The sequence below is a fragment of the Podarcis vaucheri genome (genome assembly GCF_965113315.1).
Source record: "Podarcis vaucheri genome assembly, chromosome: Z".
Classification (NCBI taxonomy): Eukaryota; Metazoa; Chordata; class Lepidosauria; order Squamata; family Lacertidae; genus Podarcis; species Podarcis vaucheri.
Genome location: NC_138758.1, coordinates 26,632,126 through 26,659,464, shown reverse-complemented (window position 1 = coordinate 26,659,464; position 27,339 = coordinate 26,632,126). Strand labels below are relative to the sequence as shown.

At 41.8% G+C, this 27,339-nt stretch overlaps 1 protein-coding gene across 1 annotated transcript in view; it reads left to right on the top strand.

Annotated features, from left to right (window-relative positions):
- Positions 1 to 26,641, top strand: part of AMMECR1 (AMMECR nuclear protein 1) — a 127,289-nt gene extending 100,648 nt beyond the window's left edge. The window contains exons 4-7 of the mRNA XM_082208660.1: positions 3,713 to 3,827; positions 18,436 to 18,526; positions 20,025 to 20,121; positions 22,232 to 26,641. Coding sequence (XP_082064786.1) covers positions 3,713 to 3,827; positions 18,436 to 18,526; positions 20,025 to 20,121; positions 22,232 to 22,346 — 418 coding nt within the window. The 3' untranslated portion in view covers positions 22,347 to 26,641. The remainder of the gene's footprint in view (positions 1 to 3,712; positions 3,828 to 18,435; positions 18,527 to 20,024; positions 20,122 to 22,231) is intronic.
- The last annotated feature ends 698 nt before the right edge of the window (positions 26,642 to 27,339 follow it).

Here is a 27,339-nt window from a genome sequence, read left to right as displayed (position 1 = left end):
ATAAGTTAATAGCTCAGTCTTAACTGGATTTACTTAGATTAGAAGGAGTTCTCACTCTGTTCAGTCGGTCTTGGTGTTTTCAGGATTTCATCCTAAAAGTATTACCTGGAAATGTCAGAAAGCACAATTGTTGCTTTGATGACATATTGATTCTGCCTCCTTCCTCTCTTCCTCCTCACACCGGATGCTGGGAAGTGGAGTTGTGGCCACACAAGGGAAGATGACTCCCAAAGCAAAGTGATGACCAAGGTCCCCTTCAGATTGTCATTATTTTGCAGGAGGGAATCGGCTGCAACCTGGCAAATTTAGGACTTTTTGTGTTAAGGCAAGTGACAAAAAAAATGCACTAGGAAGTGTGGGGAAACAATCAGTTGGCAAGTCATATAACCTCTGTGCAAGCAAATCTGGATGAATGCTCAATAACCAGGTTGCCAGGAAGCAACCTTGTGAACAGAAATTTCAGTTGGCACCAAGCTGACCTCTTCTTGCTGGTGGTCTTACTTGAATAAAAGGTGATACATTTGGCCCAGCAGCCCTTGTTCCTCTGACTGGCAGCAGAGGCCAGAGTGTGCTTTGCCTCAACTTTCACAATCCCCAGGCAACTGCAGTTGGCAGGAGGAGGAGAGAGTTCTTCATCTTGGGGGCGACGGGGTAGAAAGAGGAGCAAGCTACTTGCAGCTGCTGCTTCTCTGATGGATGGGTCCAGGCTAGCGTTCCCTTGCTGTCATGTTCTTCCTGGGATAGTTTCATTTAAATCTCTGTCATTTAAATTCAGCAAAGAAATTTCTTCATCTTTCTCTGCCTGTGCCTCTGCATGTGTTGTCCAATAACATTGTTTTGTCTTCCTACAGTAATGGCTGACCACTCAGTTCAAACAGAACAAATGTTCCTGCAGCAAAATGTACACCTCTGAATTGTCCCAAGAAACTCACTGTCCTTTCAGCTCTTTTGCTGATGGCCAATTATCTAAAGCAAACATGTACCGTATTTTTCGCTCTATAAGACGCACCAGACCACAAGACGCACCTAATTTTTGGAGGAGGAAAACAAGAAAAAAAATATTCTGAATCTCAGAGGCCAGAACAACAAGAGGGATCGCTGCGCAGTGAAAGCAGCAATCCCTCTTGCTGTTCTGGCTTCTGGGATAGCTGCGCAGCCTGAATTCGCTCCATAAGACGCACACACATTTCCCCTTACTTTTTAGGAGGGGTAAAGTGAGTCTTATAGAGCAAAAAATACGGTAATTTACCACAGACGAAGGTTTCCACCCCAGAGAGATGTGGGAAAAACTCCACCAAACGGCATTTTGTTTAGTCCAGATGGATCTGTGGTTACTTCACAGGCATTTCTGGGCTTCGGGAGCCTTGCTTTGTTACATTTTTGGTCACAGCTGTTAACAATGCTGTGGAGTTTATAATGTGGCTCATACCCAGGGAGGATTGCCCTGTGGAGAGCCCTGTGGTTGGTTTGCATCCAGCTGATTAGCACAGCTTCAACTTAATCAGAGTGCTTTTGTACTCCAGTGCAGCTAAAAGCCACTGAGGCAACAGGTAAAAAAAGAGCTAAGATCTTACTCGCACATGGCTGATCACAGTTTTGTAAAGTGGTGGTGGAGAACCAGTTAATGCAAGTTGAGATTTTGTGTTTAAAGATGCAGAGGGAGGAGCAAGCTGTATCGGCAGAGTGGGATTGGGGTTTCACTCAGCAATATATCGCTGGTGAAACTGCTACCACTCCTGGGTCCCTCTGCTAGCAACACTCGCTGGAGGAAGTCATTAGCAGACAAACCCGGGAGTGGTGGTGTTTCACCAGCGATATACTGCTGAATGAAGCCGACATCACAGTCTGCTCCTCATACTGCTCCTAGGCAATATATTGATATATAGCCCAGGCCTAGTGCTTATGCGGTCAGCTGCTATGTGGAATATGATGTCACACTCTATGGGTGTCTTTGGGAAATAAATGTAATAAATCAATAACATAAAATGTTGAAGTGCAGTATAACTGGGTATCAAATATGGATACAGTGGTACCTCGGGTTACATACAGTTCAGGTTACATACGCTTCAGGTTACAGACTCCGCTAACCCAGAAATATTACCTCGGGTTAAGAACTTTGCTTCAGGATGAGAACAGGAATCATGCTCTGGTGGCGCGGCAGCAGCAGGAGGCCCCATTAGCTAAAGTGGTGCTTCAGGTTAAGAACAGTTTCAGGTTAAGTACGGACCTCCGGAACGAATTAACGAACGAATTATGACAGTTTTTTATGTTCAGAGGCTGGCTGTTATAATCAACATCACAATTTTCAAAGAAATATTTGGAGCAAACTTTCACCTCTAGGTAAAAGTGAGCACACATACAGATTTTCTCTGCTCTTCAGGTTTGTGCGCTTGCCTCTTCCAAATATTGTACTCCGATGTTCTTTCAAATATTGTTTGAAATGTATTGTCATTAACGATTTCTCTCCAGTTTATCCCAGTTCTTCAATTAAATCTGTGATGTGTCATACTTTGTACTCTCTAGTAGGAATATGGAGCAGTTGCGGATTATATCAAGTTCACAACCTTCTCACTGATTAACCATTCCTCTGTTCCTCAAAACGCCTTGTGCTCCAGAGCTGCAATAGATGCCATTTGTTCTCTGCATACTGAAATTCTGATATCAAACTTACACATCTATGTGACATATTTATCCTTAAAATATTAATCATTTACATCTAAAAGCTTTGTCAGTTCTGGACTTTGGTTAGCGCTGAGAGCTGTTTCCATAAGGTTTTTCTCCCATTTGGAGCATGGTCTTGTACACTTTCAGGGGATGAATTGCTTGATCCGTGGGTTGCTTCGCTCTTGCTTAAGCTGACTGGTGCTGGAATCAGAGTGGTTCAGGTCCACTTGGCCATGGAACTCACTGGGTGGCCTTGGGTTGGTCGGTGGCCTGGTTTACACGTAATATAGCACGTAGCATAGCACTGTGGTTTAGTGCTACATGAACAAGCTACAACGAGCTCAAAGCTGAGATTGCAGATTACAGCATAATCTGGTTAGTTAAATCAGTTTCATAACCCATGGTTTGAAGTTGGTTTGTCTGGAAACTGATCAGAGTTTGTTTCTCTGTTCATAACCACAAACCAGGATTTGTGTAAAGTAAAACTAAGCTCTGCAGAAGTCCTTCTGCGAGAGGAAGAGAAGGGAGAGCTTGTCAGCCTAAGACTTTGCTTAGGCTCAGTCCAGCTTGTGCACATAGCACTAAACAATGGTTTAGTGCAGGGCTGGGGCCTGGGGCCCTTCAGATGTTATTGGAATCTAACCCTCATCAGTCCCACTCAGCTGACATCCAAGGATATTGGGAGTTTCAGTCCAGCAACATCTGGAGGGCTGCAAGTTCCCCATTCTTGCTTGAAGGTTATGTGTGAACTTGGCCAGTTTCACTTGGCCTAATATAACTTGCAGTGTTCTTCTAAAGATACAGCTGGCAAGGAGGGAGAGAACCTTTATCCACCCACCTTGAATTCCTTGAAGGAAAGGTGATAAATGTGACAAATAACTAAACATATGGTGGAAAGAACAGTTTTAGTGTCCAGAAGCTTTCCATTTACTGCTAATAATTTATTATTAAGGCTAAAAATATGTTCAGCTGTGCCACTTCAGTGCACATTTCTGTTTACAATAAGGTGCATCAAAATCATCCCCCGCTTTTCTTTTTTCTTTCGCAGTGCCCTTAAAGATAGCCGATTTCCCCCAATGACGAGGGATGAGCTGCCACGGCTTTTCTGCTCAGTGTCTCTACTTACTAATTTTGAAGATGTCTGTGATTACTTGGACTGGGAGGTAAGGATTCTCAATCTTTTATTCTCTCTGTGAAAAGAGTTGCTGCTTTGTTGAGCACAATTTCTCTGTCTTTGTTAAAACAAAATATGACTAGAGTACTTTAGCATAGTCACTTAGTACTGTCATCCTTCATTGGAGTTTGTTTTGCACTGCACTAGGGTAAACATGCACAGAGGAGATGGTTATAGACCTCTACTTAATCAAAGTAAACATATGATGCTCTTCTGGAACAGTGTGTCGCCTGGCAAATAAACTTTCAACATTGCATTTAACTACAAGCACACAGAATTTCAATTTTTTCTTTTGACCAACCTTCACCCAGATCCTACCTAGTCACAGTACTATCTCAGAGGCCCATTTCTCACTGAGACAGTATATATTTGTCTGGACTGTAGATTGCTGTTGAGGCCCATTTGATGGGATGCTTCTCCTTACAAGAAAATAACTCACACTTAATATAAATAGTTATCAGGACAGAGGGTTTTAAAGTATCCTTCCCAACATGATTGTTTTGTGTGAGTAGGAATCATTCCTGCCATGTGAAGTACTCCAGCCCAGGCACAGTGAGAACTAGGCCTAAGGAAGAAGTTCTGAGTAACTGAAATGAGCATCCTTGGACAAACACGGTGCAGGCCACACAGGAAGAACTACATAAATGTGCTTTTATCTCTTTTATTCCATAAATGTTATGGACGTGGCAGCACCTAAGTGAGCATTTGCCATTTAAAAACTGCATGTGGTTCTTTGTAGAACATGAAAGCTTGCAGGACAAGAGCATTTTCAGCATTTTTTACATCTCCTCATTGCAACAGCCAATTTATATAGGGTGCCTAGATAGATTTCTGAAAATCATGTCACTTGCAACAATAATGGGCTCCTCGTGGTAATTGCAGAGTGCTACATAAAATTACAGCATTTTGCTTTAATATGCCTCAGATGAGTTCTAATGTAGGGTTTTGAGTGTTCCTGATTAAGTGACCATTAATGTTTCTTTTTCCCCTCTGTCATGCAGGTTTAAAATGTGTAATATCTGCCATGGTTGCTTTCACTGATAAGGCTGTAAATTACCTTTAGGGTTAGCCTTAGACAGAGTCACTTATACAACGCGGAAGAGGAGGAGAATGCACTTCACAGATGGAAAGGGCTTCTGCTTGCCTGGGCCTTTATACCCCTTTTTGTTCTTGTTTTTTTAAAAAACAAAACCAAAAAACCACCCTTGAATGTCAATATTCAGGCATAGCCTGATCTTTGTGGATGTATCTACAATGAGAAAAGGTTCCTCTCCCCTCTAGAAATTCTACTGGCTGTTTTATAAGCTGCAAAAATAGAAATGGAGTTCTTGGTTGTATCATGGTTTCAGATATTAATAACTATAATGATCCTTTGCATGCAACTTCGCAGACTGCCAGTTGGCTGCTTCGTGTGAATAACTTGTTGCTATTAACTGCAGTTCATTTAATTTTTGCACTCAGATAAAAATGTACAAAATTTCACTGACAGTAATTAGTAGCAGAAAACTGGATATGGGTATGCTTAGAAACTACCGTTGTGACGTTCAGATAGCTAACATTTTAGAGCAATTGAGCTGTGAACGATGTACTAAAGTACAGTAAAGTACTCTGTGAAGAGCATTAAGTTCTCTAAAGATGCACATGAGGTTTCCTAATAGTCACAATATGGTTTTAGGTCTCTTCAAAGCAGCTATTGCATTCTGAAGCTAGCATTTAAATAAGCAAAAGGATACACAATTAAGACCAGTTCTTAGTGTCAAGTTTGGACTCTCTAGTTCATTCTAGTACATTGCCAAATGTCTATCCATTAATATAATCAAGTAGCGGAATGTCTTCTGGTTTCAATGGGCCGCAGAGCAAAGTCCCATAGGGTTTCACGGATTACTGTGTAGCACACACACACACAAAACCCCCAACATCCTTCAGGTGACCTCGTTCATATGTAGCTCTAAGCCAAAATACGGCTTAATGGAACAAGCAAACATGTTGGGGTCCTGCTGTTTCGCTTAGTGTTATGTCTGAACCTAGGCTGCCGACACACCACAAACAGTAGTCAAAGGTTTGTTCTGTAGCTTGCCACTCATGTGTTTGGGGAGGTAAACCATGAGCAAACCTGCGGCTTAGCTCACAGCAGGGCTGGAGGAGGAGCAAAGTGGCCTCTTCTCTCTTGGACCCACACATTTGCTTATTCATGCTAAGCCATAGTTTGGCTTAGTGCTAAGTGTGAACTGGACCAGTTTGATCTGCAGTCCACAAGAGGCAGCGATGGCCACCAACTTGGATGGCTTTAAAAGAGAATTAGAGAGGTTCCTACAAGAGAGAGGTTATTAGGTTGCTAGCCATGATGGCTATACTTTGCCTCCACAGTCAGAGGTAGTAATGCTTCAGAAAACCAGTGGCTGGAAACTGCAGAAGGAGAGAGTGCTGTTCTGCTCAGGTCCTACTTGTGGGCTTCCCACGGGGGCATCTGGTTGGCCACTGTGAGAACAGGGTGCTGGACTAGACAGACCACTGTCCTTCTCCAACAGGGCTCTTTTTACATTCTTAAGTGCTGAAAACTGTCTGAATTCTTACTGTTTTGTTGGGGAGGGGGCAGGTAGTCAGGGAACTTAGGGCTGAACTGCACATTACCTTGGCAAATCTGTACTCAGAAAATTATTCCTTCTCCCTTAGAAGTGCTCTCTCTGAAACCCCCATTTTCACCCACCCAACTTGCTCCCATTCTCTGAGCTTAGCTGATGGGGAGGATAGGCCAGTGGGATAAAAATGGCACTGAAGAACCTTTTCAGGAGGCAACCAACAGCTGTGGGAAAGTTTTAACCACCCTCTTCCACCAGGTGATTATTCTCTGCATGTGTTTCCCCACTACAATACTTTCCTCACAAAGAAAAACGCAAGGTTAAGAGCATTTGGATTTCCTTACGCTGCATCATTCCACCATTTAAAAGAAATCATAAAGGAACATGGCTATGTTCATCCTCCAGCACCTGAGGCATTATGCCTCCAAATGCCAGTTGTTGGGGGTACTGCTGTTGCACTCTTGCCCTGCTTGCAGGCTTTCAATAGGCATTTGATTGGGCACTTTGAGAACAGAATGCTGGACCAGATGGGCCTTTGGTCTAATACAGCAGGGCTTTTCTTATATTCTTATAGATACCATTCAGCATCAACAAAAGTAACCACTCATTCATTACCCCTTAGAGGTGCCACATAATGTACTTAACCTTTGCTTGGTTAGGTACTCATTCTAAAGTACAACAGTTGGGAGAAAGAAGGAACGGATTTCCAGGAAGATTGGCAATCAGTACTTAAATGTCAGAGAGTAGGGACAGCAGAAGTGGCTGGCTGGTTTTTTTATGTGTTTTCAAAATCTTGGCATTTATTTGAAGGGTCTTCACAATGGAAACTAATTGTTCAGTGGGACTTGGGGTGCCTTCCCCCCTTTATTTCCTAGTATCCTTTGGGCTGTGGTCTCCTGTATCATTGTAGGCAACGGTGAAAAACCATTTCAGTCTGAGGGTTGTATTGCCTCATGGGCAACTTTCTGGAAACAGCATGCTAGTGGTGGACAGCAGCACAGACAAAGTAGGTAGGGCAATGTTTGTGACATCTATCTTTGTGCAGTGGGCTACATTCCAGTCATACAAATGTTTGATAAGGGAAGGAGAGGACCCACTTGCACACTTTTCCATGCAGGCAAACAAGAAACATTTAAGCCAGGCAAGGTTCTCAAGGAGGAAGTGAGAAAGTGGCCAGAGAAAGGGGGCATGACCTTAGGAGTAGCCTAATGGCTGGACAAGGAAGTGTGGAGGGCAGCATTTGGTTCTCAGACCTGAGGTGTGTGTCTCTCTCCCTCCCCCCCCCCCCATTTTAAGCAAGATGGTAGCATCCTTTGAGAGAGAATTAATTTTATTGAAATATGGGACCTTAAAAGAATTATTCTCCTCCGACAGTGAGAGAGCGTAGATCATCCGTGTTTCTTTTAAGGAAGATGCAGTTATGCAATGTGAATGGCCAAAGGTCATTTCAAGATGGCTAGAAGATGGCCTTAAGAGAGAATGCAGGTCTTCCATCTGGCATAACTGCTCATTTCCAGGTCCTCCTGAGAGGAGACCTTTCTTCTGTAGGTATGCTGTTAATGATATTGTGGGAGCTAATACAACAAATAGCTGACAGGTGCGAAACTACTTCTAAATTTCAGGTGCTTAGATGGTTGAATGTTGTGCTTTTTATGGCAAGTGAAGCTAAGGATGTGACTCAGGGATGCATCTGCACTTGGGTGCAGGCAGACAAAGGATCCCCCCCCCCACTGGATAGTTTAATATTTTCCCTTGAGAAATACATACCTCTTCAGTGGGTAATGAGTGAATTGGCTGTCATTATCTCCCATATGTTGTATCCCCCCCCACCAAATTGCTGCCGTTCTACCTGTTGTTCAAGTATAATTTGCATGTTTTTCCAGCTATTTGCTAGAAGAGTCACTTGGGACCACAGTGTACAAATACAGGCATTTTCATTTGCCCCATTCATTCTTCCCTGGCATGGCTTTGTGGGACTCACCCTGCTCATCAGCTCCTGCTATCAGGAAACTGGGCATGTTGTTACTGCATGCCTCTCAGAGCAAGGGCTTCCTACCCCACAAATTTTGCCAGTGTCTTCACACACAAAAAGCCGATGCATTACGTAGGGTAAAAGAAATGCCAGTAGCTAAGGGTTGGTTCAAATGCAAACAGTTTGACTGGCCCCAGGGACACAGACACATGGAAGAAGAAGTAAAGAGATCGGCTGGCCACTGGACCATAGCTCATTGGCAGAATACATGTTTTGCATGCAGACAGTCCAAAAAATTGATCCCCGGCATCTTGAGGTAGATCTGGTAAAGATTTCCTGCCTAAAACTTTGGAGAGCCATTGCCAGTCAGTATAATCAACTCTCAACCTAGGTGGATTTAACTTGCACAATTTCAACTTTATGCGCTTGGCAGCCTGCCAACTGAAATCACACAAACGCACAGAAGGCAGAGAGCTTAAAAGCTCTTTCTGCGCTATCTGCCATGCTTACTGTGCTCCAGAAAACTCTCTCATGGGCTCTGGAGGCCTTCGCAAGATCTCGCAAGATCTCTGATGGCCCTCAACATCTCATGCCAGCTCTGGAAGATAAGATTGCTCATACAGGGGTGGTTCCAAGGAGTTGTTTGGACTATTTGCAATTTTGGCTTTACGTGCTACCCCAAAGAACATAACCTCCATGCAAGATGCAATCTTACTCTATAGACAGGACTGAATTAGATGGACCAGTGCTCCTGCTTGTTATTAGATTGCTTCCTATGGCTCCCTTTTACATGTGCTAAATCTTTGGATGTGCAGGGCCAAACACTGCTTCTTCCTCACATCTTGGTCCTGGAAACATTCGGGCTACTCCATGCAAAGCAGTTTCCTAACATCTGAACTGTATGCCAATAATGGGTCTGACCCTACTTTTATCACAGCAACAGACATATAGGACAACTGTTCTCATCTCCTTACCCTAGTTCTTGAAATTTCCTTTCCTCTAGTGACATTCCTAGTACCTTCTTTCCTCGACCATAGCTAGTCCCTTCCCAGAATAAAGAGTATTTGGGCTGCCTAGATGACAAGACCCCGCTCTCAGCCTCACTTATGTGGTCCAAAGGAAAGCAAAGCAGTACATTTGGCAGCAGCTTGGCTGAAGGTGTTGCTGGAAGGTGGCATACAAGCCACCACCCAACTGTCTTAGGGATTCTACTCCAGATTTGTATAGCTTTTTCTTCTCCTAGAGATATCCCACAGGGCAACAGAAGTTTAGGACCAGAGTTTTTCTTCTCTCAGAAGGGCTAGCTTTCTAGGTGGATGAGCCCCATCTGCCCCTCACTTTCCTCCACAGCATGTGCAGGAACTGCCTTCTTGACCATTGGTCCCACTATTGGTCTCAGCTGCTCAATCCGCAGGAGCCTTTATTCATGTGCATGGGAAGTCCCTAACATATCAAGGGTTTGAGAATCATTGGCTCCCCTCACCTCATTTAGCCAGCCAGTCGAAGCCGTTTTCAGGGTGTGGCAGCTGTCATATGCTGACAGCTTTAGGAGTCATAGATGAGAGCTAGGAGCATTTGCCTCAAGGGGGGACATGAGAGGAGGAAAGGAGACATGAAACAGGAGAGAGAAGGAATGATAGCTTACATTTTCATTCAGCCTTTCCTTCAGATCACTTAAAGCAACTTAAATTTGTTAATCTAGTGATCCAATCAGGATCAGTGCACTGACATTCATTGGATTCAAATCAAGGTTTGATTTTGTCTCTCTTTAAATACCTTTACCGGATTCTTGTCTTCTCTTGGATCCTGCACACATTTCTTGATGTGGCCTTTAAAGCTCTCTCTGGCACTGCCGCCCCAAACCTGCTCTTAATATGCCAACATATTCCTGCCTTTGTTCATTCAGTTCTACCACCTTGACTGCTTGAAGGCCTCTGGCTCCCACAAAAGAGTCCTACCTTCCTTCTATTGTCTGGAACTAACTCCAAAATGTCCCTCTCTCTCCCTTTCTCTTTTTTCACTTTAAAATCCCTCTTCAAAATCAGCCTCTTCCATGAAGTAATTGACACAATTCCCTGTAAACTAAGCCTAGGCTTATGCAATTGTACTAATCACATAGCCTTGTTCTGTTGTCTCTCTCATGATTGATTTCTAGATTATACGACCTTTGCAACAGGTACTTGTTCTCTCATTCTTTGTGAAGCACCATTGCACATGTGCTCCCAAGAACACAGAATTTAGAGCTAGGAGCAGAGAACTGTAGTTGGAGGAAGCAGAAATGAGAAGGGAGGTTATTTTCTTTTATTAAAAAATGCAGGAGGATTTAACATATTTCAAAGTGGAGGTGTAGGAGGGAAGGAGAAATAGAAGAGGGAGGGAGGGAAGAAAGAAAGAAAGCATGTTGTAGGGTTGATGACTCCCAGATCATGTCAACATTCTCTTGGTGAAGAGAGACTGCAGGATGTAAATTGCAGTTTGTGCAAGTGTGGCAATGAGAGAGCCAGGAAGCCCTTTTGAGATCAGGGTAGCACAGCTGTGCCCAAGAAGAATGCCAAACATGCATGCAGGAAGACTGGATAAATTGTCTCTCTTTCTCCATAAAAGCCAGAACATTCTGCCACTAGAGCCAGAGGCCAAGATGGAGATAGGCAGAATTCTCACCAAAGACAGAGAGCAAATTTTGCTCTGTCCACATTGCTGTCCTGCTTGTTTGAGTGAAACTACCCTCCTTTTTTCCATGGAAAACTTAAGGAAGGAGAAAAGGGTGCAGGACTACTTTCCAATGGTGGTTTTGTTAAAATTCTCTGCAAAAGCCCAGATTATGGGTGGATACCCACCTTCCCTTTCCACCATGGACAATTGTGGGGAGGTAAGGGGAGGAGTTTTTTTGCAGAAGGAAGCCACAGCAAAGTGCAGGTTATATCTCCTTCAAAAGCCCAACACAAGGGCATACAGCTCTCTCTTCCCCCAAGTTCCCTGCATATGCTAGAGAAGTTATGGAAGGAGACTACAAAATAATGGCCTGGTTAGTAAACCAGTGGTCTTACTGAACCTGAAACACCACATACATAGAGAATGCAGGCATATGGCAGTTACCAATTTCATGCAAATGGTGATGGAGGGATTATAGTAGACAGGAACTGGGTGATCAGTGTCTGGTATTAGGCTTGTTCCAGTCCTAAACAATAAAGAAACTTCTTCATATTGTAACTTTTGTTCATCTTGTTATTCTTCAGATTTTTTTAGTCCTCTTGCAGTCATGCTGATGATTACAGTGTCATTCCCAAGCCCCACCCAGAAAGTCAAAATTGCAGAATAGGCAAATTGAAGGGAATAACAAAATCTTTAGGTTTAGTTGTTCCTCTGTTGAAGCCCTCCAGGAGTTTTACACTACAATTGTGTTGGCTGGGGCTTATTGGAGTTGTAATACAAAAACACCTGGAGGGCACCAGATTTAAGGTTCTCAGTTGTGTTATGAATCTCCACTGCAATACTCATACTTTAAAGCTGCCACTTTCAGGCAGGGTATGGTTCAAAATATTTTTCCATCCCTGATACGGCTTTAGGAGGGGATAGATAGATAGATGGATGTGCGTATAGTGAAACTCATAAGAGTAGATGTGATTACCGTACAGTGGTGCCCCGCAAGACGAAATTAATTCGTTCCGCAATTTTTGTCGTCTAGCGAATTTTTCGTCTTGCGAAGCACGAAATCCCATAGGAATGCATTGAAAATCAATTAATGCGTTCCTATGGTCAAAAAAAGTCCAAACAAAGCCAAATTTGGTACAACAACAGTTTATTAACTGCTCTTTAAAGTCACACATACTGTAAAGAGCAGTTCAAAAATTTAAGGGAAAATAAATTAACTTTATAAACAAAACATGTCTTTGTTTTTAGTCAAAGAAAAAAAGTCGCGAGACGTTTTCGTCTTGCGAAGCAAGCCCATAGGGGAAATTCGTCTTGCGAGGCAAATCGCGAACGGAAAAAACTTTCGTCTAGCGAGTTTTTTGTATTGCGAGGCATTCGTCTTGCGGGGCACCACTGTATTTCTTTCAGTGTATTTGCTATGAACTGGATTCTTGTTTCAGCAAACTCAAGAGCTGTGTGTACCTGTAGAACTCTTCCAAAGCTGTCATCAGAAAGAAAAACAGTATCAGAACTGGCTTGCCCCGTTGAGTGACTTCTGAGAATTAATTTCTCGTATGAAGTTTCATTATCTGGACCTGTCAAATTTCCTTTTGATGTAGCTCATTGATGGTAGATGCTGGAAGTAATTAGGTTTTTCTTTTAATCTAGTTACATTTTCTGCATCCATTTATCGTGTGTTTGAAATCCTTGTGGATAAGAGATCAATGATCTCTTCTTACTGCTGTAATGGTGGTTGGTCCATTTGAGTCTTTGATCCCACCTTTACTAGACTCAGCTTAACAAAATTATTTATCAGATCCAATGGGAGGTAATAGATGTCATTGTTACAGCTGCATTTGTGCTGGATGTCTCATTATCTGATGAGGTTTAGATTTGAAGCAGCCTCTAACTTCTAGAGGGGTGGGGGAACCTTTTAGGATGATCCACTCCCTGAGAATTATGGATCTCAATGCTCTCCTGGTGTCTCCTGGAGATTTTTCTGACTAATATGATTTACTGCCCAATCAATGCCCTGGTTGATCTCTAGAATTTGGAAGTAACATAGGCTGTCAACATAATTGCAACCATACGTCCTCTCCTGTCTTGTAGAGTTGGACCATCTCCTTGGTTTTCTGAGGAGTGGGTTCAGTGAAATGAGAAGGATGATGACTAGAGCATAAGTGACGAAAGACTTGGGCCAAATCCGACCATACACAGGTAAGAGCCTATTCTGTGACTGTGTTGGTGGCAAAAAAACAAATCTTAACAATATCCACTCCTTATGTAGATGCCATAGTTATAGCAGAATAGTTTCTATGACTCTAGGACTCTGCCTACTCTGTTTCCTATGGATACTTTTCAGTTGGTACAATCTAATACATGGACAAGATTCTGGAAGAGTTGAGACCCACCATGTTTACTTTTGACCTGTCCCCATCTTGTCTTTTTAAATCTGCCAGGACAAGGTTTGGAGTGTAGGTCACTGAGATGATAAATGCCTCATTAAGGGAGAGCAAAGTTCCAAACAACACTTAAGATGGTTGATGTTAATTCCTTTCTACAAAAGCCATAGCTCAAATCATCCAATTTGAACAACTATTGCCTTGTCTTGGATCACAATGTGTAGATGTGCCTTTTACCAATACCATCTTGTAGGCCAGCAGTGCCTTTCCTGGAAATGTTAGACCTAGGCTCAGTCACTGATACTCAAATCATGTTTTTAGGTTGGGTTACTGTAATTCATTATACATGGGATTGTCCTTGAAGATAGCCCAGAAACTTCAATTGGTGTAAAATATGGTCACCAGGTTACTGTCTAGGGCCAGGTCCTTTACCAGCCTGAATGTTTGCTAATTTATTTCCAGACTCAGAAAATGATCTGGGACCATGGCATCTTAGAAATTAGAATGGCATTCTACTTCAACTATCAGATGCGGGTACAAAAGAGAGGGGTTTTTTTCTGTTTTTGGCACCCAGGATGTGAAGTAGTCTCCCAAGAGAGTTATAACAAGTCCCTTGACTGCACACCATTTGGCAGGCTTTGGAAACAGTCTGGGACATTTTCAGAACAAGACTTCATTTAGACTTCTTTTAGCCTACCACTGCCATCAAATCTTTATTGTACTCAGTTGTTTTATTCTATTTGCATTATTTGTTATGCTGTTTTTATTGGCTTTTGCATTTTTTAAATTCCAGTATAGAAAGGTAGCCGTCAAGGGTTTGAGGATCAAGGGAATTTGGCCTCTCGATTTCAATATGCTGCCTGCCCCCAGGTCATAGTCCAAGCCTGATCCAGAATCCAGGTCTGTGGCTGTTGAAGGCAGAAGTTACTCTCAGCCCCAGGGTAAACCCTCAAAGGAAGTAAACTGCCCCCACTTTTTTGATTCACCCAGTTTGAGTCAGGAGATTCTCAAGTTGCCTACCAGATGTCCCCAAGGAGCAAGAGCAAAAAGTACCACTCTCTGCTTCCTGAAGCCTCAGGCAAAGTCAGCCAAATGCATAGTAGCAGAATGTGACCAAAGTGATCCAAGACACTGGTTTTCGAACCAAAGCCTTACCTAAATAACCATGCCTAATGAACCTTGTTACGGAAGGGTTTAGGAAACACGCACACAAATAACAAAACCTTGCCTAAACTGGATACATGACAAACACTCTTTGTCCCCTCAAAGAGGTGTGGCTTAAGGTTTTAGTCAGAAAGTTCAGAACCAAGATAGGGGACAAAGGAGTAATGTTAAGGAAATGTCTCATGCCCTCTAGCATAGTAACCTGCTTCTCAGCTGGAACTTTCCAAAACTCTTTGATGAACTCATGACAGCACAGTTGAAGAATGTTTGCCCCATTAACGGACTGGTCACTTTCGGCCTTGAGACGCTGGTACCAGATAGCACAGGTGCAATAATTTTGCAACTGCTAACAGTTTGCTAAAAGAGAGAAAACTGCTTTCTCATAATTCCAGATCTTACTTCAAAAGTCTAAGCTTCTTGCTCAACTAAAGTTTTAAGAACTGAGCCAAAGTTTGGGCACAGAACTGGTACAACATCTCAATATCTTGACAGTATCAGATGGGATTTTGTCCTTTCCTATACCATTGCCAGTTTCCATGAGATGGTCTGCCTATACACCTGGAACCCATTCTGTTAGGCTACCAATAAAGTGGTGGTTATCATCTCTGGACCCAGTTCTCAACTTAGTCGATCAGTTCCCAGTCCTATGCAATTCCTATCTTTTGTCTTGTTTTGAATGCCTTCAAGACAAAAGATTCCACTGTGTCCCAAGGCACCTAATTCCAAAGTTGAAATGCTATTATATTTCAAAACGGTTATTCTCGCGTTTTGTGGCTTAAATCCATTGTTTCTTATCCTATGGGGGGAGCAGAGGGGGTGAATTCTTCTGCATTCTCCGAGAATATGATATGCGAAAATTGTGATTGAAATGTAGCGGTTTCTCCCGGTCGTTCTCCACAGAATCCAGAGCAACAGGTGTGTGTTCCAATCAATGTTTGATAAAATATTTCTATATTTTCCATGTGTGTCTGATAGAAAGTGGTGGTGAAAGCTTCACAGGAAAATGTATAAACATCTGGTGGTTTCACACATAGAGCCCAAGGCATTGCACCTCGGTGCTACAGAAAGCCCCCCCCCCAAAAAAAAATGCCTCATGTTTCTAAGTCACAAACATTCTGTGATTCTGGATACTTCTCTGATCTTCCCATTTCACATGGGGCCATTTCTGTTGTAGGTAGTGTTTGCTAATTGTCCTGCAGACATACAGTTTGCCCTTCTGTTTAGAAAGGGTCCATAAGTAAGAGATAAGCTCCTTTCTGGCTACCAGTCCACATGTCATTCCCTTTAAAAATGCTTTAAAAAGTTCTAGCCTACTGTCTCCAGTGCATATGCTACCACTGCATAAATCATTCAAAAATCTTTCCATGGAAGCCACCAATATTACTTCAGAAAGGGTTCATAATAATAATCCATATTTGTGAGCAGGAGCTGTTTATTTCTTCCATGCTCAACTTTAGCTATGCCTTCAATCTTGATTTTTCACATGGCATTAGTGTTTATATACTGATTTCCAGAAGAATCCTCTATTACACCCCCACTGTATTGTGTCAGCCTTCCATCTTGTGCATTGATATAGCACTGTTATCCAACCCTGATTACAAATAATTGGGGCATATAATAAAGCCAATCCACAGTAACCTTGATCTGATCAGGTGGTTGTTTTTGAAACATGCTTATCCTTTCACTAAAACAATTCTCAGGATTGCTAACAACAGCACAGTAGTGATCCCTTCAGGAAATACTAGGTGCTAATCTAAAAACCATTAAAAACTCTGGGAGTGCAAACAATTTAACCTGGCATCTAAAATATGCCAAATTTGGCACTAGGTGGAAGGGAGGATTCCATAGCTAAGATGCCACAACCAACAAATTCTGCCCCATCTCAGAAGGCACCCAGAACCCAGGCTTTCATGGTTATTTTAGTAAACAGGAAGGAATAAGTAGTCTTGGTCCCACAAGACTTAGAAAGATGAAAGGACTCACAGGTCATGTTTTGACATAATGCTAAACCATAACTTTAGTTCTTGGTCAGGGAATGGGAACCTACGACCCTCCAGGTGTTGCTCGACTCAAGCTCCCATCAGCTTCAACAAGTATGGTATTTGTAACCTCCTGGGAGGAAATGGATGTAGGTTTGTCAGGCAGGGAGTGTATGTGAAGATCTGCAACATCCATCTGCATCCCAAGTGGTTTCTTCTACTCCTCTTCAACCATCCAAATGTCAGCTCTTGGACTCTTCTACCTTTCCAGGCAAGCTAAGGTATCCAAGCACAGTGGCATGTCTTTAGCACAATTGTATCCTTGGATGGGTTGGTATGATTATTTTTTCCTAGGGGCTGTGAATATATAATGGGGAAACAGTGGAAGTCCCATTGGTGATTAGCTCCTCCTGTGCAGTTCTGATTAGGTATCTAATAAACTGGATCATAAATCAGTTTTAAATTGAATCCTTCATCAGTCTTGGAATTAGTTAGTTTGCATAGTCACACCTGACTCTCCTTTTAAAACTGGTTGGTTAGCCTGCCTGTCTTTTGCCTCTCCGTGGCACGTTTCCCAGAGATGCTGTAGTTAACTTCAGAGCCAAGTGCAAATCTCCATTGCAAATTGTTGTTTCGCTAACTTTGGCTGTCCCAGCTTAGAAGTCTTAGGTTTGTGCAGAGAATAAAATGGCTGGCTTGCATGTATGAATTGTCATGAAATCATTGGCACTAGTCTTTGCTTATTCTTAAATGAATTTGTATTGGGAAGTTCAGTGTATATTAGTGTACTATAAGTTAGAGTTCTCAAGGGTTATGAACACAAATGCTACTTCCTTCTCCCATGACGATGTGAAAGTGAGAATAATATCGGTTTTGTATTGCATTCTGAAATATATCTGACTCTGCTAACTGGGTGGGCCTCCTTGAGCCTCAGTATTCCAGTGCACAAGTCTAAGCAGGCATGGGGAAGATTTCTGTTTGTGTGTAATTTTTATGAAAATACGGCTTTTGATGCCCAGCCAATTTATCAGTAATCTCAGTTTGACATAACTATTACTTCCACATGAAGACTACTCTAAAAAAGGGAATACAAATAGTTATATAATAGGGTTCAGTGTGACTTCCTTGAGACTGTGGGATCGACTTTTACACTTATCTTCTCTGAAGCAGCTGTAAAAAAAATATTGCAAGTCTCTTGTGTCACCCCATTGAAGTCTTAGCTTGTATCAGTTCTGTAGTTCTCTGTTTGGGGGCTTATGATTGCGTAAGCATTTAGATATCTCTCAAGCCACTTTGAATAAGTGAGATGCTTTGCCATGAAAAGGACTCAGAGGGCACCTTTCAGAGCCTTTAATTATTAAGCTATCTATTTGATCCGTTGAACTTCACCAAGCTGGTTGGCCATTTGTTAAAATGGAGTTAGTCCTATTGCTTTTGGTAAGTCTCTGCTATAAAATAGCTGCTTCACCTGGACATGGACAGTCACTTCAGCAGATGTATCATATGTTGAGTATAGCAAGAACACTCCATCACTTTTGAGAAGTGAGTGGGAGCAGATGTGCTCACATAGGAGACAGTAGGACTCAACTTCTGCCGACCTTTTATTGGCTTCAGTACGAGATGCTGATGGAGTCATTCATATTCCATAGCATCCTAAGTGAAGGATATGTTTCTTTCTTCTCAGCTTCTCATTCAAGAGAGGCTAAATGTGACTTTTAAAAAAATACCCTGGAAGAGCAAACAAGGTCAAGACTTGGGATGACCTTTTTAAAAAAAATGCAGAATTGACTCTTTGAGATTTATCTTTCTATCTCTTTGTTTTCATTTTTCTTTTTTTCAATGTCCTAATAATGCTGTCCATTTCTTTCAGGTGGGTGTACATGGTATTAGAATAGAATTCATCAATGAAAAAGGATCAAAACGCACCGCCACCTACTTACCGGAGGTTGCAAAGGAGCAAGGTCATTGTTGCACTTTATCTCATATGCTCTGGTGAAGAATTTAAACATACCTAGGAACTTAAAATGCAATATTTGACCTTGCGCTGATGTCAGATGATGGAGCGATACTTTAATTGTAAGGGATGACTCTTCTTTAAATGCCACTTATGTATCAATAGAAAGTAAAGGATTGTGTCCAACTAAGTCACACTCAGAGTAGACCCACTGAAACAAATAGACCAGTTAGCCACATCAGTTGATTTCAGTGGGTCTATAACTTACTTACTTACTTACTTGCATACAACCCTAAGTCCCTTTATTGGGAATCCTTCCATACATTGCAATGTTCTCTGAAACACAGTGATGGTTGGCACAGTCTACCAAGTACCACCACTGCACAGTCACCATTAAAAATGGGCAAAGGTTGATAAACAGTTGTCAGTGGTTAGATTGTTCGTCATTAAATAACATTGTTATTTTGTTCATTGCTATGGCACAGCATCTTTGATAAAGTGTAAGTTATGCATTTGCTGATCACCATTTTGTACTGAGATGTAAAATAGGGTTCATCTTAAGGAACTATGGGTTCATCTTAAGGAACTATGAAGTAGGTTACTTCTAAGCCATGGCTATTATCAGTTGCCCACCTGTAATATAAGCATGAAATAGAAACATAGTTCTGCTTCTGATTTTGATTTTTTTTTTTTTACAAAATGTTTATCCTGTTCTTCCTCCAGGGATCTCAGGGTGATACACATAACCCCCTCCCTCTATTTATTGTCAGCAATAACTCTGTCTCAGAAGGGTGGACAATGACTTAGGATCACCCAATGAACTTCAGAATTGGCTGAGGTTGTGAACCTGGGTCTCCATGTAGTCCAGCACCATAGCTTGTAGGTGGAGGTCCCGTGGACCTCCAGATAGTTGTTGGACTGTAGCTCTCATCATCCCTCACCATTTGGCCAGGCTGGCTGGGCTGATGGGAGTTGGAGTCCCAACAACATCTCAGAGGGTTCCCTAGCCTTGCCCTGCTTAGATGCTGCAGTTGAAGAGAGTGTGTGTCTGTTTTACCTTTTGTGGGGCCAAGATTTAACCAACATACATGCAATATTACCATTAGAAACTTCAATTGCAAATGACTTCATGTAGTTTTTTAGTGCAAACATGGCAGCAAATTTCTTGTTTCCTTATTACATACATATTAAAAACAGTTATATGAAGCTGCTCTTCCATATAAAACATCACAAGTAAGTATACAAACTAAAAGCATCAAATGTTTAAAAAATGAGCTCTAGAAAGCAGAATTGTGTGTGCCTTCTGACTTCCCACTCTTCTTCACAGGAAGAAATAGGTCAGATTTCTTCTTGCAAGGGCATTTTTCTAGGTGAGAGAATTTGCATGCTACATGGTTAGACCTGGCCCTGGCGTCTACACAATGTCTTCACTAGTTATGCCTTGCAATTTGGCTTTTGGTTTCTGTGTTCTAATAGTATTTTCCTCCCCTGATGATTCTCAACAGGATGGGACCATATTCAGACCATAGATTCCTTATTGAGAAAAGGAGGCTACAAGGCTCCAATTACAAATGATTTCAGGAAAACAATAAAACTGACCAGGTAGGAGTCCATTTTTCTCTATGCTTACAATCTGCATTTCATGGGCACGCCAGTTTTATTATTGGCAAAAAGTGAGCTGTTTCCTGCAGCATCTCTCCTGATAATGGCAGCAAAGATCTAATAATGACGCTTAATAGAATATTTTCCCCTTTCTTCTGCATCTGGATCTAATGGATTCTAGGAGTCTGGGCATATTAGGGTATTAGACCTTTGCAAAGAGGAATTGATTATGATGATGAACAGATTGCAGTATGCGAGAGCAGCAGTCCTGAAGCTCTTCATTTAGAGGCTGAGGCAGTTGCTTTCAGGCTCTTAGCCCAAAGCAAATGTGACATTAAATGTATAACTGTATTAGCTGCAGGATTGAGGCTGTCGGCAGAGGGGGCTTAACCCTTTCTCCCTGTGCTGCACCCCTGCTGAAAATCCCCTGCTGCTTTTGTTAACTGGGAAATGTTTGTTTGTGTGTGTGTTTGTTTGTTTGTTTGTTTGTGAAAGTATTTGTATACCACTATTTCATGCAATACAACATGGAGGTCCACGGCAGCATATACCATAAAATGTAAAACACCACAAAACAGTATACAATTACTAAAATGACTGATGATAAAGAATAGACACATACAGTGATTAAAAGTAGGCACATTGAATGAGTTCATGCATTTAATGTCAAAAGCTTTGGCCCTCACATCAGAGCACTGTGTCATGGCTGGACCAGCTTTTGTGCTGAACTGATCTAGGATCAGTTTTGAGCCCTTGAAAGCTATCATTGGACTTGGCCATTGTTCTGGGGTCTTAATTTTACCAATTTTTTGCAGAGTAGCTTCCCTTGTAGCTCTGTATTGGCACTTGGGTCAGCCTATAGCTTATGATCTATGCCAGAGCCTGTGACCATCCAGATCTGGCTGCAGCTGATATTCCACCGTGCCTCATTCTAACTCAGGCTCAGGAGAGTTGGGAGTAAAACATCTGGGTGGCCACAGGTTCCACATCCCTGATCTTTGCAAATTTGATGGAGATGTATGGTCCTTTTAACTAGGCACTACTTCCCCAGTCCTGTACACATTGCCGAATGGGTGGACTTAATTAGACCTGGATTGCAACTGCTTCAATTTCAAGCCAGTTTAGCTTTTAAGGGAAACTTTAAACACAGCAGAACAATTCTGCCTTTTTTCTCTTTAATGGCTAAATGTTTGCCGATCTGTGCTGTTTGTGTAATTAAACATCAAACTACCTTTAAAGGCAATTCCAGAACTATTCCAGATAAGTGCGTGTTGCTGACCATGGGCCAGATCCTGTGTTGGCAGCCACACCAAAATGCACATTCATCCTTAGTAGAACTTCTGGTTTAATTTACAATGCTTTTGTCCTCATGGGTCTTACCTCCCTTCCCATTTAGCCTCACTACTTCATCTTCTTTGGCGATTCATTTTATTCTGATATATCAACAGTTGCACTTTTTAAATCATAAAGGTAAAGGGACCCCTGACCATTAGGTCCAGTCGTGGCCGACTCTGGGGTTGCTTTATTGGCCGAGGGAGCTGGCGTACAGCTTGCAGGTCATGTGGCCAGCATGACTAAGCCGCTTCTGGTGAACCAGAACAGTGCACAGAAATGCCGTTTACCTTCCCGCCGGAGCGGTACCTATTTATCTACTTGCACTTTGACGTGCTTTCGAACTGCTCACCCCATTGCAGGGATTCGAACCGCTATCCTTTTGATCAGGAAGTCCTAGGCTCTGTGGTTTAACCCACAGCGCCACCCGCGTCCCTTTTTTAAATCTTAGCAGTACATAAAACAGGTCCTGTGCATGTGCTTAGAAGTCGATTGGGCCAGATCCGGCCCCCGGGCCTCAGTTTGCCTACCCATGTCCTAGGTCATTGGTGGATAATGGATCATAAAGGGGCGGGGAACCTGTGTGCGGACATATGTGTGTCTGGCCTCTATATGCAGACTGCAATGTGTGTGCATTGTGTTACTCACTGAATATTTTGCAGTCAGAAGTCTGTTTCTTGATGTGTTGCTTTGGGAAATCCTGAACATTTCCTCCTTTTCTTTAAACCCTTCTGTCTCCGTTTTTCTCCCTCTCTGCCCCCATCCCCGGCCCCTGTAGGTACCGCAGTGAGAAGATGACCATGAGCTACACAGAATACCTTGCTCACCGTCAGCATCATCACTTCCAGAATGGCATTGGGCACCCCCTCCCACCATACAACCATTATTCCTGACACTGAGCCGCATGACCAGTCCCTGGACTTCTCTGCAGACCTCTTCCCAGGAGACCCCGCCCCCTCTTGGTCTAGCTATCTCTATTACTGTACAATTTTATGATGATAGTTTCCGTTGCCATGATGGCGCTTCTCCACAGCAGGTTAAGTTCATCATGGCAACGGATGGAAACGCTACACCATTACAAAGAGCCCCTTCACTCTCTTTTTACAAAATCCTTAGTTTGGCTAGTATATAGACCTTTTGGGATTCTTTTGATATAAAACCTTAAAATTCTAACTTCATTAACATTGAATTATATCAGTCAAGTTTCTCTGTAAGACTGTGGATGGAAGGAAAGAGTATAATGCTTAAAGGGCTTGGATTAGAGAATACAAGCATGATTAGCTGCTCATAAAAACAAAATATACAAGATTTAGGTCAGAAACTTAGACTATGAAGGAGGCCTGAGTAGGACTAACTGTACAATCCTCAATGTTCCTATAAACTTGTTTTGATTTCGTGTAAGTAAATATGTGAGCCTCAGATTCTTCTGATAATCCTAGGAGAGGCAGATTTTGAGATGAATTGCTTGATTATGAATAGAAGGCAGCTATGGTTTTTGCGTGGTATACAATGATCATATAGGAAGAATTTTGTTGCAAAGCCAGTTCGGGCTATATTGGCCAATGCATTTGCCATTTTAATTGCTGCACATCTAGGAAGGCGGTGTGCCACCTTTTTACTCATGGGACTCAAGGCCTTCACAGGCCCCATGTATAGCAAGGTGGCTTGTGCATGAGTGACTGTTTGCACCAATGCCATTCTAAGACTTCAAGGATAGAAGCTGCTTTTGTGCTGAAGCCGTTGGCATGTAGCAGCTGTCGTATAAGGAAGTCAATGGATTTAGGTATTAGTGCCTTTGACAAGGATGCAAGTTATCAAAATAATGGGGGGGCATAGGGATAAACTGGAGAAAAGATGGCTATATTGAACTCCTTTCTCTATTGAGAGTTGGTGAGGAATGAAATTAGTTCGAGAGCAGAAATCGGTTTTCTTCTCTCTCTTCCCAACATATTCCAGTTGCCTGGAGTTTGTTACAATCAACCAAACGCAATTACTGTTTTAAGTAGTCATAGTAGTGGGTATGAAAAATGTGTTTGGATTTAATGAGTCATCTGAATGGTTCTGAGCCGGAGGGATCAGTCCTGTGGCAATAACTGTCTTTCTGTCCTATGTGAAAGGGGCTGAAAGAGTTATTGTCTTGATCAGACTCTAGCAATGAGGAAGAGAGACAGGGAAAAGGCGTTCATGAAGTTAGAAGCTGTTAGTAGTTTGGGACTCACCTTATTTAATGTACTGACAGAACTCTCGTGGACAGTGATGAAGTGTATATTCAAGGGGATAGGCTCTTTGCTAAACAGCCCTGTGATCTTAAGATGAAAAGTGAGATATAAATTTAGTAAATAACAATAATAAATTTTGGAGGAACCAAATACATTTTCACAGGAATCCCAGCATATTTCATTCACTAGATGTGGAGTTCATATGCATACCTATAGGAGGATAGATGAGTGTGGGCAAAACCAAACACTATTAAATGTCAAGCAGCTGGTTAAGAATCGTCAAATGTACTCTTAATTCTCATACGTACAGAGAGGCAAGCAGAGGGTGGCTCTCACATTAACAGGGAAGCTAGCAGAGAAAGTTCTCACAGGGAATGCTGTCATTTCCTTCATCCACAGCATTTGATGTCCAAATATTAACTTTCTGTTTTAATGCCTTAATTTTAAGTGAGCAGAAGGCCTGAAAACACAAGTAGCCAACAGATGTCTGGCAGACATTGCAGGTCAGGAAAAGAACTGGCCATTGCTTCTGTTGAAGTTATGTGGGGACCCTTTCCATTTGGGTGCTGGAAAGCAGATTCACCTTGAAACAACAGGTATCAACAAGTGGCTTTCTGAATGCAACTTTTTCATTCTTGCCCTTTAAAGGGAAACTTGAGCACAAGCTGAAAAAAATATTATCTGCTGCAAAACATTTGAAAAATCAGCCATGGCCACCCAATCCCATCTTTCCTCTGTTATCTCATTACAGCTCATGCTTCTGGGTGAGCTCATTGTTAGAAGTTTTTTAAAAAGATCTATTATATATATATAAATATATGTGTATTTAAAGGTGCTAATCAACCTTGAGCAGGTCACGTGACTGGTCATGCGGACTCGGAAATCATATCAGATTTTTTTAGAGAAAAAAAATCCTCAATATATGCAGATGTTATACAGAATTTCTTACCAGTGTAATAATGAAATACTGATTTAAATAAAATATCCTGCAGGGTTTGAAGGACGAGGTCAGCAATACTTCCCACCATGGCTTGGGGGAGGAAAAAGGATCATTTTGTCTCCTTTTTTGTACACAGTGTAATGCACAATGCATATTTGTCTATGTTTCAGTAGCTGTTGCTTGGGAAATTAAAACTAGTTCAAAGGGTTATACAAACTGGAAAGGTGTGCTTTAAAAAAGAACATGAAAAACCTCCAGACCCTTCTGAGCCTATCTTGCATATGTTCATTTAGGAAGAATTCTTGCTTGGCATGTTGTGAGACAGAAGCTTCAGCAAATGTTCTGTTTTTACATATAGATGAATCTGTTTCTTGCTGACATTTTTTCCTGGCACTTACCTCTTGAGCATGGAAGTGCCAACGACACAAAGGATTATGTTCCTTATGTAATTGTAGGTTTATTCGTACAAAACATGATGTACTTCACAGGAACATAGTAGCTCTGTTTGCTGAAAACAAATCAAGGAAAAAACAAGGCTTGAAATATGCCTTGTGGTTTGTTCCTAAATATGCAAATTGAAATTGGAGCATTTTGTGTTGATTTTGAAAATCCCAGACAGATTTCTCACCTTCCTGTCAATATTGATCACTGAGCTTTGGGCAAGCATTGATCAGTTACTTTTGCCTTATTTCATTCCAAAAGGCGCTTTTGTTCTAGCTTTAAAAGTTTGCTTCCTGCACCCGTGTGGTATGAGGCAGTTCCAGAACAAGTCTCTCCGGTTATGCTGAAGGAGAGTTGCGTCCCTGAGCTGCACACACACAACATACACCGTTCCAGTAGCTGGAAGAGTCTTGCATCGTTGCCACTTTCCCGCCGGGGCCGCAGCAGGCTCCGGTGGGATGGGGGGTGCTTTGCACCAACCGCAACACAATTGTCAGCTGGAAGCACCGGGCCACACCACACCCCCTGATGCGTATGTATCTCAACCTTTTCACTTGTCTTCAACTGTGCAGGTTCTTGAAACTGTTGCCTGGAGTAGATTACATCTCTTGTGTGTTGGATCGAACCAAAGAATCCTCCAGCCAAGCCTAAATGCTGCTCCTAAAAAAAAAAATAAAAAAGCCTGCCTTCCAGTCCTTCCAAAATCCCTGCAGGATGAAATGGGTTAACTTTTTTTTATTTTTGTACAGTTTCTTAACTGATTTTTTGCTAGTGATGTTAATTGAATTAAGTTTCGAGGAGCCTAAGCGACTCCTCCAATGAAATAAAACTGGTGACTTTTTGTGTTTTAAATAAAATAATATAGAAACCCGAAGTGTGCCTCTCAGATTTTAAGGGTTTCTGGTTACATTTATTAAGACCAGCAATGATTATTCTTTATATACAAAGATATGGTTTTTTTCCTTGTTTTTTTTATTACTGTTTCAGAAGAAGACTAAAAAAATGAATAAAAAAAAATACCTTCCTTTTGCTCTGGATCCAGTAACTTTGCTGGTACACAAATGCACTGAGAACAAAAGAACTTTTGTAACAACTTATGACTGTTTTGTATATCAAAGTTGATTCTTTTCAAAAGATTGGATCTAGTTTCTAAGTTATTTTCGTGTTTTATATGTTACAAGAATTAATGGTTCACCAGCATAATGAGTTCTTTAATGCAACAAGGTGACACAAATGGGCAAAAAAAGAAAAGCTGCCTGGAGTAGCTTAAAGGCCCCTATTTTTTTCCTTCCTTAGTAACTTGACTATTGATTACAATATTATCACAGATTACCACAAACCTCCTACCATTTAAACTAGATCCTTCCATGTTTATTTGCTATTAGTGTGAAGATACTGTTGAATAAAATGGGCATTTTTATAAGTATGGCTTAAAGGTAAAAATGAGGAAAAAGGAAAAAAAAATCTAGAAGGTAATTTGTGGGTCTGTGAGATAATGGCTGTGGAAAGATATTGTAGTAGTTTTAACACTATTGTTATTACCTTTTAAATCATTTACCCAATAAAAATAAGCAGAAAAAGAAAATAATCACTGCTTGTATTTATGCTTTTCCTTCAAAGTGTTTTGGCCTGGTATATTTCAACCAGAATGTACTGCAGTCATCCAGATACGTCCAGCTGCCACCATTATGCAAGAAAATGGGAGATAGGGAGGCTTCAAGTTAACTTTGAAAATGCATTTTAGCTTTTTAATATGTAAGCAGAGGGCTTTTCTTTGAAATACAGCAGGTACCCATGAGGGGGAAACCATACTGGGCATTCTCTGGTGAGCATCGTGTAAGATTTAAAGGTGTTTCTACCAATTGGCAACTTGTTAGCCAATTCATTGTAGTGGTACCTCGGGTTACATACGCTTCAGGTTACATACGCTTCAGGTTACAGACTCCGCTAACCCAGAAATAGTGCTTCAGGTTAAGAACTTTGCTTCAGGATGAGAACGGAAATCGTGCTACGGCGGCGCGGCAGCAGCAGGAGGCCCCATTAGCTGAAGTGGTGCTTCAGGTTAAGAACAGTTTCAGGTTAAGAATGGATCTCCGGAACGAATTAAGTACTTAACCAGAGGTTTACAAACTTAATCCGTTCCTGAAGTCTGTTCTTAAACTGAAACCGTTCTTAAACCGAGGCACACTTTCCCTAACAAGGCCTCCTGTTGCTGATGCCCTTCCACCATTTGGATTCCATTCTTAGACCAAGGTAAAGTTTGCAAACTAAGACACTACGTCCGGC